The sequence below is a fragment of the Bolinopsis microptera genome, chromosome 12, assembly GCF_026151205.1.
Source record: "Bolinopsis microptera isolate Bmic1 chromosome 12, MBARI_Bmic_1.0, whole genome shotgun sequence".
In the NCBI taxonomy this organism is placed as follows: Eukaryota; Metazoa; Ctenophora; class Tentaculata; order Lobata; family Bolinopsidae; genus Bolinopsis; species Bolinopsis microptera.
Window position 1 is genome coordinate 1,145,424 of NC_087083.1, and position 20,290 is coordinate 1,165,713.

General features: G+C 40.7%; 2 protein-coding genes across 3 annotated transcripts in view; both read right to left on the reverse strand.

Annotated features, from left to right (window-relative positions):
• LOC134824009 (stress-induced-phosphoprotein 1-like) overlaps positions 1–20,290 on the reverse strand; it is a 114,463-nt gene that overhangs the window by 10,041 nt on the left and 84,132 nt on the right. The window contains exons 2-8 of one of the 2 annotated variants that reach the window (XM_063835642.1): positions 10,217–10,368; positions 9,107–9,209; positions 8,718–8,838; positions 8,216–8,312; positions 7,950–8,022; positions 7,316–7,454; positions 6,991–7,103 (exon numbers count right to left, since the gene is read on the reverse strand). In XM_063835642.1, the coding sequence (XP_063691712.1) occupies positions 6,991–7,103; positions 7,316–7,454; positions 7,950–8,022; positions 8,216–8,312; positions 8,718–8,838; positions 9,107–9,209; positions 10,217–10,355 (785 nt within the window). In that variant the 5' untranslated portion in view covers positions 10,356–10,368. The remainder of the gene's footprint in view (positions 1–6,990; positions 7,104–7,315; positions 7,455–7,949; positions 8,023–8,215; positions 8,313–8,717; positions 8,839–9,106; positions 9,210–10,216; positions 10,369–20,290) is intronic. The other variant, XM_063835643.1, reaches the window with a different exon arrangement.
• LOC134824484 (thioredoxin-related transmembrane protein 1-like) lies at positions 11,308–11,985 on the reverse strand. Its single transcript, XM_063836389.1, has one exon. It carries the CDS (start codon positions 11,983–11,985, stop codon positions 11,308–11,310), a length of 678 nt encoding a protein of 225 aa, XP_063692459.1.

Sequence of the window (20,290 nt, forward strand, 5' to 3'; positions counted from 1 at the left end):
CTAGTAAAGGTTGAGACTAGCTAGAGGTCTGTGGTCACCGATGGAGATGGCATTTTTCGATATTAGGGTTTTACAGCCCGGAGCCAAATCCAACACTAATCAAGACACCCCAGAAAAGTTGTACAGTAAGCATGAGAGAGAGAAAGAAAGGAAATATGGAGACCGCTGTGTAAAGATTGAAAAAGGAACCTGCAATGGTCTTGTATTCTCTACCAACGGAGGTATGAGCCCACAGGCTACCATGTTCCTTAAAAGAGTAGCAACACTTCTGGCAGCCAAGACCAGCCGGGACAAAAGCCTCATCATGGCGAATCTAAGACGTCGTTTGAGGTTTGAGCTACTTAAAACAGTTTTGATAGCAGTGAGAGGACACAGAGGACGGTATTATGAGAAAGCAATACCTGTTGACGAACTCGACCTCAATCTTGCACACACCACCAATGATGAAGACTGGGGTGATGATGTTGATGAGGAAGATGAGGAAGATGATGAAGTTGAGAATGAGGTTGAGAATGTAGAGGGAGAGCTTTTAGAAGAGTGAGCTGAATAGAAGACAAGATTCTATTCCATTTTATTGATTATTATATTTATTGAAATAAAGATGTAATATCCATTACTCCAGGAGTGATGACAAGATATATAAAAAAGTAAAGGTTGAGACAGCCCTGTTACACAAATATATCATTAATATAATTTTCAGAGAGATTTCAGGGCTCATGTTTGTTTTTGTCCGTTCGATTTTGTCCGTTTTTAGAAAATGAGGAGGAGTACTGAGAAGGAAGACGGCACTGAGGAGGACTGAGGAGGAGGAAGACTGAGGAGGAGGAGGAGGTGGAAGTGGAGGAGGACTGAGTAGGAAGAAGAGGAGGAGGACAATGAGGACTGTGGAGAAGGAGGACTGAGGAGAAGGAAGAGGAGGAGGAGGACTGAGGAGAAGGGGGAGGACTGAGGAGGATGAGGACTGGGGAGGAGGAGGACTGAGGAGGACCGAGTATAAGTAGTAGGATGAGGATTGAGGAGGAGGAAGAGGAGGAAGAGGACAGAGGAAGAGTAGAACTGACAATGTGTCTTACATACAAGGACTGAGGAGGAGGAGGACTAAAGAAGAGGAGGACCGAGGAGGAGGATGAGTAGGAGGACTGAAGAGGGGGAGGAGGAGGACTGAGAAAGACTGAGGATGAGGATTGAGGAGGAGGAAGAGGAAGAGAAGGGAGAGAACTGAAGAAGAGTAGAGCTGAGAATGTGTCGCACATACAAGGACAGAGGAGGAGGAGGACAGAAGAAGAGGAGAACCATGGAATAGATTGAGGAGGAGGAGGCCTGGGGAGGAGGAGGATGAATAGGAAGAGGAGGAGGATGAGTAGGAGGACCGAAGAGGGGGGGGGGGAGGAGGAGGAGGACTGAGAAAGACTGAGGAGGAGGATGAGGATTGAGGCCTGAGGAGGAGAAGGAGGAAGAGAAGGGGAAGAACTGAAGAAGAGTAGAACCGAGAATGTGCCGTACATACAATTACTGAGGAGGAAGAGGATGACTGAGGAAGAGGAGGACTGAGTAAGAGGTAAAGGAGGAGGAGAACTGGTGAGGAGGAGGATGAAGAGGAAGAGGAGGAGGACTGAGAAAGACTGAGAAAGACTGAGGAGGAGAATGAGGATTGAGGACTGAGGAGGAGAAGGGGGAAGAGAAGGGAGAAAACTGAATGTGTCGTACATACAAGGACTGAGGAGGAAGAGGATGACTGAAGAGGAGGAGGACTGAGGAAGAGGAGGACTGAGGAATAAGTGGAGGAGGAGGAGAACTGGGGAGGAGGAGGATAAAGAGGAAAAGAAGGACGGAATGGAACTGAGGAGGACGAACACTGAGGAGGATCACTAGGACTGAAAAGGAAGAGGACTGAGGAGGAAAAGGAGGAGAAGGAGAATGACTGAGGAGAAGGAGGACTGAGGAGGAAGAGGATGAGGATGGGGAGGAAGGGGACTGAGAACGATGACTGAGGAGGAAGAGGACTGAGGAGGGGGACTGAGGAGGAGGACTTAGGAGGAGGAGGACTGAGAAAGAGGAAGGGGAGGAGGGGAAAGGAGGAAGCATCTACATGTTATTTCCGTAACAGTTTTTGTCCGTTTATGATCATTTACGTCTGTTTCTGTCCGTTTTTGAGGAGGAGGAGGATGAAGGTGGGGATAAGGAGGACTGAGAATGTACTGTACAGTCTTGTGCAAGGACTGAGAAGGACTGAGGAGGAGGAGGATGCGTAGGAGGACTGGAGAGGAGGAGGTTGAGAAGGTCTGAGGAAAAAGATGACTGAGGAGTAGGGGGAAGAGGTAGAGGAGGACTGAGGAGAAGGAGGACTGATAAAGAGGAGGATGAGGAGGAGGATGAGTAGGAGGACTGAGAAGGACGATAAGGAGGAGGAGAAATGAGGAGGAGGAGAAATGAGAAGGAGGAGGAGGAGGAGGAGGTGGAGGAGGAGGACTGAGGAGGAGGGGGAAGAGGTTGAGGAGGACTGATAAAGAGGAGGATGAGGAGGAGGATGAGTAGGAGGACTGAGAAGGACGATAAGGAGGAGGAGAAATGAAGAGGAGGAGGAGGAGGAGGAGGAGGAGGATGAGGAGGAGAAGGAGGAGGAGGAGGAGGAGGAGGAGGAGGAGGAGGAGGAGGAGGAGGGATGGAGGATCTAAATGTTATTATCGTAACAGTTTTTGTCCGTTTTAGTCCGTTTTGATGAGGATGGGGAGAAGGAGGACTGAGAAGGTATTGTACATGTGATGACTGAGGAGGACTGAGGGGAGGAGGATGCGTAGGATGAAGAGGAGGAGGTTGAAGAGGACTGTGAAGATGAGGAAGATGATGAAGTTGAGAATGAGGTTGAGAATGTAGAGGGAGAGCTTTTAGAAGAGTGAGCTGAATAGAAGACAAGATTCTATTCCATTTTATTGATTATTATATTTATTGAAATAAAGATGTAATATCCATTACTCCAGGAGTGATGACAAGATATATAAAAAAGTAAAGGTTGAGACAGCCCTGTTACACAAATATATCATTAATATAATTTTCAGAGAGATTTCAGGGCTCATGTTTGTTTTTGTCCGTTCGATTTTGTCCGTTTTTAGAAAATGAGGAGGAGTACTGAGAAGGAAGACGGCACTGAGGAGGACTGAGGAGGAGGAAGACTGAGGAGGAGGAGGAGGTGGAAGTGGAGGAGGACTGAGTAGGAAGAAGAGGAGGAGGACAATGAGGACTGTGGAGAAGGAGGACTGAGGAGAAGGAAGAGGAGGAGGAGGACTGAGGAGAAGGGGGAGGACTGAGGAGGATGAGGACTGGGGAGGAGGAGGACTGAGGAGGACCGAGTATAAGTAGTAGGATGAGGATTGAGGAGGAGGAAGAGGAGGAAGAGGACAGAGGAAGAGTAGAACTGACAATGTGTCTTACATACAAGGACTGAGGAGGAGGAGGACTAAAGAAGAGGAGGACCGAGGAGGAGGATGAGTAGGAGGACTGAAGAGGGGGAGGAGGAGGACTGAGAAAGACTGAGGATGAGGATTGAGGAGGAGGAAGAGGAAGAGAAGGGAGAGAACTGAAGAAGAGTAGAGCTGAGAATGTGTCGCACATACAAGGACAGAGGAGGAGGAGGACAGAAGAAGAGGAGAACCATGGAATAGATTGAGGAGGAGGAGGCCTGGGGAGGAGGAGGATGAATAGGAAGAGGAGGAGGATGAGTAGGAGGACCGAAGAGGGGGGGGGGGGGGGAGGAGGAGGAGGACTGAGAAAGACTGAGGAGGAGGATGAGGATTGAGGCCTGAGGAGGAGAAGGAGGAAGAGAAGGGGAAGAACTGAAGAAGAGTAGAACCGAGAATGTGCCGTACATACAATTACTGAGGAGGAAGAGGATGACTGAGGAAGAGGAGGACTGAGTAAGAGGTAAAGGAGGAGGAGAACTGGTGAGGAGGAGGATGAAGAGGAAGAGGAGGAGGATGAGTAGGAGGACCGAAGAGGAGAAGGAGGAGGACTGAGAAAGACTGAGAAAGACTGAGGAGGAGAATGAGGATTGAGGACTGAGGAGGAGAAGGGGGAAGAGAAGGGAGAAAACTGAATGTGTCGTACATACAAGGACTGAGGAGGAAGAGGATGACTGAAGAGGAGGAGGACTGAGGAAGAGGAGGACTGAGGAATAAGTGGAGGAGGAGGAGAACTGGGGAGGAGGAGGATAAAGAGGAAAAGAAGGACGGAATGGAACTGAGGAGGACGAACACTGAGGAGGATCACTAGGACTGAAAAGGAAGAGGACTGAGGAGGAAAAGGAGGAGAAGGAGAATGACTGAGGAGAAGGAGGACTGAGGAGGAAGAGGATGAGGATGGGGAGGAAGGGGACTGAGAACGATGACTGAGGAGGAAGAGGACTGAGGAGGGGGACTGAGGAGGAGGACTTAGGAGGAGGAGGACTGAGAAAGAGGAAGGGGAGGAGGGGAAAGGAGGAAGCATCTACATGTTATTTCCGTAACAGTTTTTGTCCGTTTATGATCATTTACGTCTGTTTCTGTCCGTTTTTGAGGAGGAGGAGGATGAAGGTGGGGATAAGGAGGACTGAGAATGTACTGTACAGTCTTGTGCAAGGACTGAGAAGGACTGAGGAGGAGGAGGATGCGTAGGAGGACTGGAGAGGAGGAGGTTGAGAAGGTCTGAGGAAAAAGATGACTGAGGAGTAGGGGGAAGAGGTAGAGGAGGACTGAGGAGAAGGAGGACTGATAAAGAGGAGGATGAGGAGGAGGATGAGTAGGAGGACTGAGAAGGACGATAAGGAGGAGGAGAAATGAGGAGGAGGAGAAATGAGAAGGAGGAGGAGGAGGAGGAGGTGGAGGAGGAGGACTGAGGAGGAGGGGGAAGAGGTTGAGGAGGACTGATAAAGAGGAGGATGAGGAGGAGGATGAGTAGGAGGACTGAGAAGGACGATAAGGAGGAGGAGAAATGAAGAGGAGGAGGAGGAGGAGGAGGAGGAGGATGAGGAGGAGAAGGATGAGGAGGAGGAGGAGGAGGAGGAGGAGGAGGAGGAGGAGGAGGGATGGAGGATCTAAATGTTATTATCGTAACAGTTTTTGTCCGTTTTAGTCCGTTTTGATGAGGATGGGGAGAAGGAGGACTGAGAAGGTATTGTACATGTGATGACTGAGGAGGACTGAGGGGAGGAGGATGCGTAGGATGAAGAGGAGGAGGTTGAAGAGGACTGTGAAGAGAAGGACTGAGGAGGATGGGGAGAAGGAGGAGGAGGAGTAGGATGAGGAGGAAAATGAGAAGGAGGAAGTCGATTTACGTCCGTTTCTGTCCGTTTTTTGAGGAGGAAGAGGAGGATGAGGGTGGGGAGAAGGAAGACTGAGAATGTACTGTACATGCGAGGACTGAGGAGGAAGAGGAAAAGTAGGAGGACTGGAGAGGAGGAGGTTGAGAAGGTCTGAGGAAAAGAAGGACTGAGGAGGAAGGGGAAGAGGTTGAGGAGGACTGATAAAGAGGAGGATGGGGAGGAGGATGAGTAGGAGGACTGAGAAGGACGATAAGGAGGAGGAGAAATGAAGAGGAGGAGGAGGAGGAGGAGGAGGAGGATGAGGAGGAGAAGGAGGAGGAGGAGGAGGAGGAGGAGGAGGAGGAGGAGGAGGAGGGATGGCCGATGGAGGATCTAAATGTTATTATCGTAACAGTTTTTGTCCGTTTTAGTCCGTTTTGATGAGGATGGGGAGAAGGAGGACTGAGAAGGTATTGTACATGTGATGACTGAGGAGGACTGAGGGGAGGAGGATGCGTAGGACTGAAGAGGAGGAGGTTGAAGAGGACTGTGAAGAGAAGGACTGAGGAGGATGGGGAGAAGGAGGAGGAGGATGAGGAGGAAAATGAGAAGGAGGAAGAGGAAGGGGAGGAGGAGGAGGATGAGGAGGAAGATGAGAAGGAGGAGGAGGAGGAGGAGGAGGATGAGAAGGAGGAGGAAGAGGAGGTGGAAGAGGAGGAGGAGGAGGAGGAAGAGGAGGAAGAGGAAGAGGAGGAGGAAGAGGAGGAGGAGGAGGAGGGAGGAGGAGCAGGCGGAATGAGAAAGAGGAGGATGATGAGTAGGAAGACTGAGTAGGGTGAGAAGGACTCAAGAGGAATCAAGAGAAGGAGGAGGAGGAGGAAGAGAAGGAGGAAGAGGAGGATGAGAAGGACTTGGAGGGCAAGAGGACCAAGGAAGCAAGGAGAAGGAGGAGGAGGCGGACTGGGAAAGTGGAGTATGAGTAGGAAGACTGAGGAGGATAAGGAGGGGAGGAGAAGGAGGACTAAGGAGGAGGAGGAGGGGGACTGAGAAAGAGGAGGATGAGGGGGAGGATGAGTAGGAGGACTAAGGAGGGTAAGAAGGAGGAGGAGAAAGCATTTAAATGTTATTTCCGTGACAGTTTTTGTCCGTTTATCTCCGTTTTTGTCCGTTCTAATTTGTGTCTGTTTTGAAAATATAGGGTACCATATTTTCAAAACACTTTTACCATAACTTATATATAAATTGTCTCCTTCATCCCCATTTTGAGAGAAGTGAGAAACTGAAAGGTGCAAATTGTAAGCACGCCTAACAATAACGTATATAATCGGATCAGGAATTTAAATCAAAACAAAAAGTTTAAATTTTCTTTTTGGATTGCATCTACCAGATCCATCTGGTCTTACAGTGTCTAAGTACTGAATTTTATTAAGTTTTTTGATCATGGTTGCTACCAGAGTCAATTTTATCATCTATAATGTCCTAGTAACAGCGATACATACAGATTATTGTACTCCTGTATACGTAATTTTAACAGTAATCGGAACATTATGGACTGATCAGTGAACTGAGTTAAACGGAAAAATGATTTTAAAAGATTTTAGATTTTTTCAATTTTCTCAATTTTCTCAATTTTCTCAATTTTCTCAATTTTCTCAATCTCAATTTCGGAAAAATCATGTTTCAGAATTGAGATTGAGCTTCCTACCCCCCATTCTTACCTGTCCTCTGGTTTCAGATTTCTGAGGGATTGTGAACAGTGGTGGATTCCCTGTTTTGCCTCAGCGTTATTTGGGTCGATTTCAAGCGCTTTTTCGTACACAGCTTTGGCCTCCTGTAACAAAATGTGTTAAATTCATTTGGCTGTAAAATGAATTTCCATGCTCTGTAATATCACTGAATGCTCTGCATATACGCTAGAGCAAATGTTGCACAAAAAGCTGTGTCATTACATCATGTTATGTCATTAATGTGATGTCATAAATTTTACTTTACTTTACTTTACTTCTACTTTATCGATGAAATTATATAAAGTAAGGAACTTGCCTGTGGCTTATCAATTTTAAGCACTGCCGCTTTCCTCAGGTATCCCTTAACGAACATGGGGTTGAGTTCGATACATTTGTCACAGTCCTGCATCGCAAGTCCAAATTCCATAAGTTTGGTATAACAAGCAGCCCGGTTACTGAAGAACAAATGGTTGTAAATTGGATCGTTTAGAAGGCGGAGATACGTTACCGATATGTCATAATGTCACATGTCATGGGTGATGTTGAGCCTAATATTCGAGAAATAGCGTGGGGAGAGATCAGAGAATTTTCTAGATTTCAAATAAAGCACCGTGCGCGCTGAAATTTCTATAAAATTGTAGTCGCGCGTTCCAACGAATTTTCCTGAAGACCCTTCTGCGAGGATAATTGTGTGCTTGTGCAAGTTGACGGGATATAATTGACTCTACAACGGGCGGGGCAGGTATGCGATACAAATAACAACACAATGCAGAAGTAGCCATCCAAAAATAGGACTTCTAACAAACTTTCATTATTTCCAAAAACTTTTATGCTTACAATCCTACAAATTAGTTAAAACATGAATGTCGTCTGCTGTCTGATCCTACGAAAAAGTGTGACTTCACAATCAACGGAAAAATGATTGACAATATTTTAAATTTATCTCTCACCTATACGGCACGTGGTCAGTTGGATTTCTTTTAATTGCTTCGTTGTAAAATTGAAGTGCTTCAGCGTACTTTCCTGGAAACCCGTTATTTAGTTAACTGCCAACTTGGAAAACTAAACTGAGTTTTTATTTCATGAATCTAGAATGTTTATCACTTTAAAATAACACTAAACTCTGATTAACACGAAGATCCAATTTAAAAGTTTACAATTTAGATTGAAAGTTCAGAATATTTAACAAGATTATTTGGTGAAGTTTTGGTATTACCTTGTTTGAATACATCGTTTCCTTTCGCTTTCTCTGCTTGAGATTTCTCAGGGCTAATGTAAGCCAGCTTTTCCTTTTCTTTCACCAATTTTAAAACCTGGTTATTTTAGAGTAAACAGAATGGGAACCTATGCATGGTAGAGCACAGCAAGGCCGACCAAGACAAAGCTACTTGTCTATGTTACTGAAGGAAGTTGGGACAAACTCCTAGATTTTAAGATTTTAAATCGACTGATAATATCAAGTTAAGAACCCCGTAAAGTTAAAAAATAGCAGACGAACACAATTAATGGGGATTGATTTGTAGTTTTATAATGTGCACCTTAACCAAACAGTGTAGCATTGTTGATTGGAAGATAAACAAATATTCAGTATTCAACAATTCCATGCTCGATTAAAAATTAAAAGATAAGTCTTAAATGTCTTATTTAATATATATTGTATAACACTTTATTTTATTTATCTATTTATTTACGAATAATGAATTAATTAATTATCTTACGTCTGATCTCTCTTTAAGTATGTTAGGGTCTCTGTGCTCGGTGATAGCCTTGTCGTAATAGTACATTGCTTTGTCCAGATCCTCCTTCTTCATGTATGCTTTACCAACTCTTGACAGGGCCCTGATAAGGAAGATTTCAAGAAATGTTGAAAAAATGTTCAATAAAAGTTTACATTATGTTGAAAAAATGTTGAAAAAATGTTGAATGCTGATATTCCATGACTTGTTGTAACTTGTAAGATAGAGTTTGCTTTTGGACTGTTAAATTCTTAATTACAGCTTTTTTTTTCGGTCAGATGTTTTTTTAAAACCCACTTTTACTATGACTTATTAAAAAACATAAAATACAAACTTGATACAAATACGAAATACAAAAATGAAATACAAACTTTGCAATGTGTTTGTAGTCTGACTCATTCTCCCTTCCAACATCCACTGCTTTTAGGCACACTTCGATGACAGCGTCATGGTCCCCCTTCTCGAAGTTAACAGCTGTGCGGGTGAAGGTTTAGGTTAAGTTAACCTTGCAGCTAGTCAGTCACTCAGTCAGTCAATGAGTCAGTCAATGAGTCAGTCAATGAGTCAGTCAATGAGTCAGTCAATGAGTCAGTCAATGAGTCAGTCAATGAGTCAGTCAATGAGTCAGTCAATGAGTCAGTCAATGAGTCAGTCAATGAGTCAGTCAATGAGTCAGTCAATGAGTCAGTCAATGAGTCAGTCAATGAATCAGTCAATGAGTCAGTCAACGAGTCAGTCAACGAGTCAGTCAACGAGTCAGTCAATGAGTCAGTCAATGAGTCAGTCAATGAGTCAGTCAATGAGTCAGTCAATGAGTCAGTCAATGAGTCAGTCAATGAGTCAGTCAATGAGTCAGTCAATGAGTCAGTCAATGAGTCAGTCAATGAGTCAGTCAATGAGTCAGTCAATGAGTCAGTCAATGAGTCAGTCAATGAGTCAGTCAATGAGTCAGTCAATGAGTCAGTCAATGAGTCAGTCAATGAGTCAGTCAATGAGTCAGTCAATGAGTCAGTCAATGAGTCAGTCAATGAGTCAGTCAATGAGTCAGTCAATGAGTCAGTCAGTCAATGAGTCAGTCAATGAGTCAGTCAGTCAATAAGTCAGTAAATGAGTCAGTCAGTCAACGAGTCAGTCAATGAGTCAGTCACTCAGTCAGTCACTCAGTCAGTCAATGAGTTAGTAAGTCGTTCAGTCATTCAACAGCCAGTCGGCTAGCTAGTCGGTTGGTCATTCAGTCAGTCAGTCAATCAGTTATTCATTCCGTCAGTCAGTCAACCAGTTATTCATTCCGTCAGTCAGTCAACCAGTTATTCACTCCGTCAGTCAGTCAACCAGTTATTCATTCCGTCAGTCAGATAATATTTTCCTGACTGCAATATTACATATATCATTGAATGAGATTAATTATCATTACGTAATACGAGTTTTGTTACATAACAATTAACAACTTAAAAAGTAAGAGTTAGCACTTAGCAACCCACCTCCTTTGTTATTGTAGAAAGTAATATCAGTGGGGTCAAGGGCTATAGCCTCGTTATAGTGCTGGATAGCAACATCAAACTGTTTGGCTTTATAGGCTTTGTTACCAAGATCTTTGGCTTTTAGAGCAGGGGTTGCCATCACAATATAACCTACAGAAGAGGAACAATGAACATATTGTGTTAGTTATTAAATTTATGTTAAATCTATGTATAGTGTAGTTTATTAACTTACGATTAACAAATATCAACAAGAAATAAAGTGTATGGATATTGGTATACATTAGGTAATTTTTAAACTCAATCACCATGTACATTTTTAAAATGCATAACTTCTATTAAGCACTTCTCAGATTGAAAAAGAAGTGTAACAATACAAATGTTAAGGGAAGAAATCTTGTGAGTTATTTCAAGAGATATGTATAGAGTGACAATTGTTAAAGCTTATGATATTTTCAATCGTATTTCTAGAATTCTTTGCCAATCATAAAATTAATAATACAAGATCCGAAAAAAAGATAATAGATTTTAATTATAAATGATATAATATAAACAGCATCAAATTCAAACACAAATTATCCAGGTTTACAATTCCAAGTAAAAAACAAAAGTTACAAATTTCAAATCACTTCACGATTGTAAGGCAGAATAATGGGAATTATTCGATTCTTTAGGACAAAATGAGAGTCTCGGACACTCATTTTGTCCCAAAGAACCGAATATGATCAACCCACTCACAAGAGCGAAAAAGATACCTAATAATGGGAATTGTTGAAAACATGCAATCAATAATCAAGCCCGCTGAAACCTGGCAATATAATGTTATGCAGGTAGCCTGAAGTTATTTACTCATTATAGTTCTGTGTTTAATGTTTATACAGATTCCAAATTAACGTTTGTGTTGAAGACTTCACATAACAGCATAGGTAATAATGTACATCCAGCGATGAGCCTTAACTGAACCCATCAACAATCCATGCCATTATTCATCTTTGAAAGGCCCATTACATCATTGTATAATGTATATTGTATAATAACCCATTTCACAATTGTTAATTTAATTCAAATAAGTCTGGAATTTACTCATTAACCGTTCACTGAACCTTCTTGTCTTCCTCTTCCTCCTCCTGACTGACAGGACGTGGCTGCGAGCGCTGCAGTCCTATCGTGTGCGCTTGCTTTGGTTTACCAAACACTGAGTGAATACCCCAAACTGTCACTAAAAACAGAGCTATCATCGCCACAATTGGAATAGCTATAAGGATAATGATTGAGGCAACCACTGGTACATTCGCTTGTTTGGTGAGGTAATCGTGCATGTCATTGACCTTGATAGCAAAGGATACAAGATATCCAAACATCTGCATTGTAACAGATCCAGGTCGTCTGTACCAACTCATAGGCTCCAAACTATGACACTCACCCTCTTCCAAGAACTTCTTCCACACATTAATCTTCCTGGCACCTTGATAGGTTCTGAAAACTCCATCCTTAACATGGAACAACGTGGGTATTCTAGTGACAAGAAGTTGGTTACTAAGACTATAACCCACAGTGATGTCTATCTCGGCTATGTTGTATTCCTTGTCTTCAGCCCAAGCTCCTAGTTGGATCCAGGATTGCGCGATGGACTTGCATGCGCCACACCATGGTGCGTACGCCTTGATAAACCAGTCTCCATCTTGGATGATGTGACTGTTGTCGTCTGTTAGTACAACTACTTCACTGCTGACTAAGATAAGAGTGCAGGAGAGAACCAAGAGTTTATTCATTGTCTAAGGGAGAGGTTTTTATTTAATTATTTGTAACTAAATTACTCAAATTCGCGCTTGTGCACGTCTCACTTCTGTAACAATCGGACATCAGGCAATGGTTCAACAACACTTTTCACAGGACCCATCGACACAGCCTGAAGGTGACTGCATAATAACGGGCCAAAGTGGAATCACACAATAATAGCTTATTATCGTGCATAATATCGTGCATAATATCGTGCATAACCGAATGAATAATATCCAACTAAATTTTGTCGCTAAATCATAGATGGTAACATCAAACATACTATTACATATTATAAATATACAGGTGGGCCAAAAGTCAGTACCCAAACGTTGGCCTTTATAGCTAAGTCACTGAGTGCCCAATTGAAATAATTCTTTCTGGTACGACTTACCACTGGTTCGAGGAATTTGTCAACTTGAAAAATATTCGTGTCCATTTTTTTTCAATTATGAAGGTTCAGTTTTGCGTTTAATTGATAGTTGGATCGAGCTAAATTTTATTGAAGAGTTTTAGTTTCTCAGATGACTTAGATACGAAGCATAACGAGTTTATTCATTACGTGTGATCAGGTGATTGGCTTACCTAATCACGTGACAAGGTGACCCCGTTAACCACCCCGCTCAACATTATGGGAATCCTTAAGGCTGCCCAATTAAAGTGTCTTGTCAGTCACATAATCACCCAATCAATTTTGCTAACGAGATACACAAAATGCTTGATAATTTCATCATTCCTAATTCGTTTCACATCATTTTTCAGATCAGATGCAACATTTAATAATCTACTGTCTCTGAAAAAAATTAGTCGTCCAGCATGTTCAGAGAAAACAATATAGGTGTTTTAAAATAGAATGGGCGGGGTGTCTTGGAGTAATCATGGATGATAAATTGAGCTGGAAACCACATATATCATCCCTCAACAAGAAACTAAGAAGTGCTTGTGGACGTATCTACCGTATTAAGAAATGCTTACCAGAATCACTATATAAGCAAATATATCATTCTCTCTTTGAATCACACCTAGGTTATGCTATTTCTGTCTGGGGAGGTATTCCCAATAATCAGTTGAAACCGCTATTTATTACTCAAAAGAAGTGTATCAGGATTCTATTTGGAGACTATGAAGCTTATGTAGACAAGTTCAAGACATGTGCTAGAGCAAGACCAATTAATTCTCAACGTCTAGGATCTGAATTCTATGTTAAAGAGTCCACTAAGCCTCTATTCACAAAACATGAATTACTTGTTACAGAGAACCTGTACAGATACCGTTGTTTAATGGAACTTTTTAAGATCATTAAGTCACGAGTACCAATTTCGTTATACTACTTATTCAACATATCAAATAGGAAAGATAATCTGTTCATTACGCCCTCTCCAACTAATCAATTTGTTTATAAATCTGCATGGCTGTGGAATGAATTCCGTAAAGTTGGCCCGTTAAATTTCACCTCCACATGCAGATCTATCAAGAATTTACTTAAACAGTCACTTCTAAGAGCTCAAAACCGGTATGGAACTGAATGGTGTGACAAAAATTTCACTGAATTCTGATTAAGAAGTGATATTTATTTGCCTGTTATTCCCACTTAAGCACTTACTGACTGACAAGCTTATCTATGATTACCATGCTTGAATTTAGGTAAACAACATACAACTCATTTCCAAGTTACGCTGAGCGCAACCGCCGAATGACTCAGCAATATGGAAACGCGCGCGCATAGTATTGCGCGCCGATGCTGTGCGCGCGCGTTGTCGGCCGAAACTTGGGAAGTTCCCGCTCTAATATTCAGACGACAGTGATGACTCATTAAGGCCAGAGGGGGGGGTAAACGCTCAAAATTTTTTACAAAAATATTAATCTTTAAATAAATTCATTTTTTGATGACAAAAGTTTTGCTGCCATTCACATATTTGTAACTGCTTAACTTTTTTTGATAAATGAGGTTAACTGATTCTTACAAAATTAGGGTTACAACGTTGAGGTTACTAAAATTGAGGTTAAGATGTTATTTTACCCCAAGATTATTTGTTATTTCGGTCAGCAAATGTTAACTCTCAATTCTAGGTTCATAATTGTCACTAAAAACGCTATCTAAACGTTTATAAACGAGGTTAACCTCTTAATTTAGGTATAGCGAAAATAGATTGGACGATAGAGTTGTTATTTTTATCGTAAGATTACGACATACAAATTTCTAAATAGATGTAGTGCTGATTCACTTAATTTTATCTCGAGAAAGTGTTGAAAATGAGGTTAACCATCACACCTGGTACTTTAAGAATTATTTACATACGATTCTTACTTTTGTTATGTACCACAATATCACAGTGAGGTATCTATTTGTATTACAATGCCTCAAATATTATCACGTGACAAAGGTGATTTAGAATGACCATGTTTTAGTAGAAGAGTTCACCCGTAAATGGCTCAAAAATGAGGTTAACCTCTCATTTGTTGAATATCGGGCCAGTCAATTGCATGTTAACCTCAACAACTTTATCGTTACACTGGGCAAATGTTGTATTACATGTATAGCTATGTATTGATAAACCAATCCCAGTGTAATATGGTCTATAGCGAGGTTAACAATCATATTTTTACTACTATTACAAGATATCATGATAGTTAACCTCATTTTTAGACAAATTTTGGTTTATGATGTTGATTTTCCCAATATAAAGTATCTCAATGAAGATCTTTACACCTTAAAGCAAAAATTGTAAGAGACGTTTCTAAATACGGAAAATAATGCACAATTTGAGATTTTGGCAGTGAAATGAAAACACCAAAACTCGTTTTACTCGAAACGGTTTTTTTCATACCAAAATCCTTAACTTGAGAAGACTGGCCACACCCAGAAGCTGAAACTTGGCACAGGTGGTCTTTGGGATGTTAGGCAAAAACGTTATGTTTTAGAATTTTGATTTTTGCCTTTGTTCTTGAAATATGAGGTTAACTTCACCCCAAATTCGTAATAAAATCGAATTTGGGTTAAAGTTAACCTCATATTTCAAGAACAAAGGCAAAAATCAAAATTCTAAAACATAACGTTTTTGCCTAACACCCCAAAGAACACTTGTGCCAAGTTTCAGCTTCTGGGTGTGGCCAGTCTTCTCAAGTTAAGGTTTTTAAACTTTTTACAGTTTAAGTTAAAGGTTTACATATAATTACAGGTAAACCTCAATATTTGGCGCGCAATATCTCAAAAACGCAAGGTCAGATTTCGGTCCGGTTTTTTTCTTCTTGTTCGTCTCCAGCAGCTCTGATAAAATATGTGAAAACTGGAAAAACGAATTTTACCCCCCCCTCTGGCCTTAAGAGCACTAATTTCGACCACTTTCCCGGTCGAACCATACCAAATCAAACTAATTGACCCACGTGTATAGCCAATGTCCTGGCGGTGCTGAGCCGATGTAAAACTCTTCTGTAAACTCTTTTGTCTCTTGTAACTTGCTTATGAGTATTGCTGAAAGCACAGTGTAAGGCCTACACGGACCGCCTCTAACTAGCCAATCCCTGTTTACATGCCGTGTAGCAGGGGACTAGAAAGAGCTAAACTAGTAAGCGGGGCATAGCCAATACACTATACTTCCATCATTGAGTATATTACCAACCAACAGGAAAATTTCCTTGTGTTTGGAATCTACCAAGACGAAAGTTGTACAATCCAGCGAAATTCCGCTATTTTATATTTTAGTTATACTGTGTACTGTGTACAATAGTTATAGCGTATAGTGTGTAGTGTGTAGTGGTTATTTTGTTGTAACGTGTCACTTTATTATTTGCTACCAACGTCAGCCTTGACTTACCATTTATTGTAATTGGTACAGCATATATCAAAATTAAAACACTGTTTTCGATCTGACGGGTGATGGGCTCTCTCTGATGGGACATATAGTTCTAGGGGGTACCCGGGGTACGAGTTAACGAATAGTGTTCGTGTCCTTCCACAATCCCCTCTCATTGTGTTTTTGACGGAGGAGGAGCCTAGTTCATCCGTCTGCATCGCTTAATCGAGTTAAAAATTTAGCCAATAACAAACTAAATTACATGTTATACTGATATCAGATGTAGAGTTTATAACATACAAATTCTAAATTTTTGACGGCTGACGATGGTAAGTCGCTACGTTTAACTCGGGACTTTTATAGTCTTAAGTCTTGGAGCTCAAAATGTCTCGTGCTGTGGGCCGTATAAACGGCGCACACCACCGCCCCGCCTTACTGCTTACATTACTTCATGGTTGCAGGGCGGAGCCGGTGCCGTTTGTCTCGGCCTCGAGTGGCGAGTGCTTGCTCATCGAATACACGATTGAAACACTAATTATTTACTGGCATTCTACAGTTTCCAAAACGAAGTACGAAGGTATATTAACTTTGAGCTTTGTTTTGGCGACTGCTTCATCGATGGGCAAGTAGGTATTTGTTGTTTAGCAGTGTTGAATATTGGAGCAATTATATAATGTATATCTCCATCATAATATAGGCTAGTGTAAACATATATAATCAATAATACAAACAAATAGTATTATATTATTGGTAACTCGCTAGATTATAAATGTTATTTAAACACATATGTTTACGTCAATTATTACTAAAATTAATATTCTTTTTGCTTTAATATAATTACATGTCACATAATTGATTAGTTGAATGAAACGTGTGCTACAAATGTCTACGCCTCACGCAGAACTGCGTACCGCTTAGTACTTCATGCTTGAGCGGTACTGCTGTTCACAGAGGCGCGCATATAATAGCACTCAATTTAATCACAAATAACGAGCGCGCGGTTTTTGGAATTTCTCCATTATTATTTTTCGATCTATTAATTAGATCGCAGTGCTCACGGCCTGTACTGCGTGAACGACAGAAATATGTTTTAAATTATTTTGCTTCTGAAATTTTGGCTCTAGTAATTAAGAAATGCGACATGTAATTGTAAGATAACAATTAAATAGATCCTGTGCGCGGCGCCTACAGCTGACCTACGAATTTCTGAACAATTGAAAATTGTGGCTGTGTGCGCGGCGTACTGTATATGTGTTTGAAATTGAAATTTGAATTTATTTATGAATATAACATTATGTATTGATTGTTTTGTGGTAAATAAAAAATTTTTCTTTCCTAAAAAAAATTTTTCTTTCCTGTAAAATATTCGAATTTTCAAATTTTGGCGCCGGAATCCTCAAACAAGCAGATACAGTATACCATCTGCAAAGCAACAACTCTCAAATATAAAACACGGCGGAGGTGTAAGACCTAACGTACGGGTACTGACTTTTGGCCCACCCTGTACTTGAGTAAAAGCGTATGCTAGCAGCTAGCGTATGCTAGTATACGTATATGCTAGCAGCTAGCGTATGCTAGTATACGTATATGCTAGCAGCTAGCGCGCTGGTACAATGAAACTAATAAATCAATGTTTTAGCTCATTTTACAAAGTCAAATATTTAAAACAATTAAAATTGTATAGTGCTCAATTTGTAAATGACTAGTTGATCTTTGCTATTGGAAGTTTGTCAAGGACTGGCAGCTAGCGGGGCAATGAATGCACGGGTACAAAATACCAGCTGTTAAATTCGACCTGACCACACCGTCGAAGGTTGCCAGTTAATATTGGGTTAAATGTAAGCCAGTGGTGCCAAGCGCCGCCACATTCGTGTGGCACTATATTTTTCGTAAATAAATTCACACTTGAAGTGTGGAAAAAAGCGCCCGCAGTGGCGTGAAAGCACATGGATAGATGAAACCATAAACATGTGTGCAAGTTAATTGCTTTTTACATAAATTGCTTTGTATTTCATAACCAATAAATCAATTTTTATCATAAACGAGGAATAAGTAAGTGTCGTTTTTTTTAAAGTTAGCACACCACACACGAGACTATTTTAAAATTTGCTCTGATCAGAGCAACTAATTATACAACGCAAACATTTAAATTCTCGAGCTGGATCGATCATACTAGCAACATGACAACAATTAATAAACTTTTATTAAATGTTTCAGTGCGGCTTGCCGGCTTAAATATACACTTATAACAAAACAACCCATAAAACTTAAATAGCAATACAGTCAATAATCGCATCAGATAAAAAACAATAAATGTTAATTGACGATGTCAAGTCTTCGCAGATCGGTGAAGCCCAGTAGCACATTTTAATATTGCCGATTTAACAAAGTTGTGGTTGCGAGAAGCATTATTGGATGCGCGGCGTGGCCCAGTAAAGCATCGCGCTACAACCATAAATGGAAACGTTAAATTTTTAAATTATTTTGATACGTTTTGCTTTCAACGGCGCGCGCTTTGCGCGCGAAAAGTGGCATGCGCATGCAACGTATTGCTCTAATCAGAGCCCTCTAACAAACGCGTCACGCAGTACGCGTATACACATGGCTATGTGAATGCAACGTATGTCCAAAATTAAAGCAATATGATTAATAAATTAAAAAATGTATTAATATTGCATTTATACAATATGTTATTTATTGTTTAATGTTTAACATTTTTTCGTATTTTAGGTTCATTATTTTTGTTACAGCAATTTGTTGCATTGATTAACGGTGTCAATCCTTCGCAGCTCGATGTGGTCCAATGGTGCATCTCGCCGAATAATCTAAAGATTGCAAGAAGTAATGTTTTATGCGCGGCGCGGCCCGATAGTTTATCGAGATACAAAGCTACTTGCCGAGCTAACCAAGTTTTAATTCGGGCTCGGGGATTTTTAAAATTTATTTAAACGATATACACAATACAAATAATTTCAGCGATGAATATTGTAATGATTATTGTCAACAAAATTTAAAGTCGATATACAAAATAAACTAAGTTATTTAGTTTGTCAATTTTGCAAACCGCACCAAACGCTTAATTGTGCCACGCGGAAGAGCTGTTTTAGACCAGGGTGACATATAGTAAACTCATATACTGTCTCGTCTCATTCTGCTTTTCCAAACCCATCATGTCACTTTTAACACCATCCTCCACCCTTCACTTTGATTACTCCGACAACCTTCCCCAGGGTTGCCACACCCCAGAGGTAGGCAGAGCATCTCAATGCTATCTTCTCGTGGGCTACTTGGACAGCCTCTCTTTAAAAATATATATTCCAAGTGTTTTGGGTGACTTGCTATCCCTAGTACGGTTCTCAAGATGTCATCTTTCAGAGGCTTCATAGACGAATGCAGAATAAGCTAACTGGGGTTCGTTTGCAGCTGCATCTACACTTAACAAATAAAAACCTAGAATGTCTGCTTTTCAACTGTCAGTCTTCTCTAATGTGAACTTTTGAATCTTCTAATCCAAGGGCGCTGCTATCACCTTATGTTGTTCCTGAGATGTGCATGAAATATGTATGAGTATGAGATCATCACTGTTGGCTATGAATAGGTCTGATTCTTTCTGTAGCTGATGTATGTGAACTACAATATACAAGGTGTATTAGAGTTTCTCAACCTCTGTGTTGTGATGTAAGGCATTGAAGTCCTTTTTTAGTATTTGTATTTTGTATTTGTATTTTGTTTCTCATTTCACTATTTTCAACTTTTTCTGCACAATTCATAGAATTAGTTTATTGAATCCACATTTTCTATATTTTGAATATATAATGTGAAGGCTGATGGAGGGTCCGCAGTAGTCCCATTACCTTAGTATTGCTGTACAACTACTACAGAAGGGTCTTGCGCTACTGGAACAGTCTACCACCACTTGTGAAAGCTAGTGAGTCGGTTACTGGATTCAAAAGGGGATTAGATGCCTTTGGGCTTCATGGATATCAGGCAAATAAGCATGGCCACTACTGGGAACTGTCATATGACATCTTTGATAGGATAGATGTGTCTGTGTCTAATAGGAATAGTTATGTAAGTTATATGAAAGAGAATCCAATGGTAGCTATATCAAAGGTATTTAGTTGAATTTTTTAAAAGTTTGTAATTATATGGTTTCAAACGTAAATGTTCATTTTCTGTGAATTTCTTTTTGGGATGCCCAGAGAGGCATTATTTATAATGTTATGTTATGTTAGAAGTAATCTGAAAAACTGAAAGAAATATGTTTACCACCTTTGGCATTAATTACAATCGGTTTACGTAAGCCCCTGTAAAAATTGTTCTTTCACATGGCTAGCTCATGGTCATTGCTTAGAGCACCAGAATTAAACTTTCTTTTCAATCAACCCTTAATTTAAAAAACGAAACTAAACACAGTATTTACTAATTACTACCCGCTACTATGCGACAAATATGTTGTATGAAATATATATAAATAGTTTACACAATATGGTACCCATGTCTA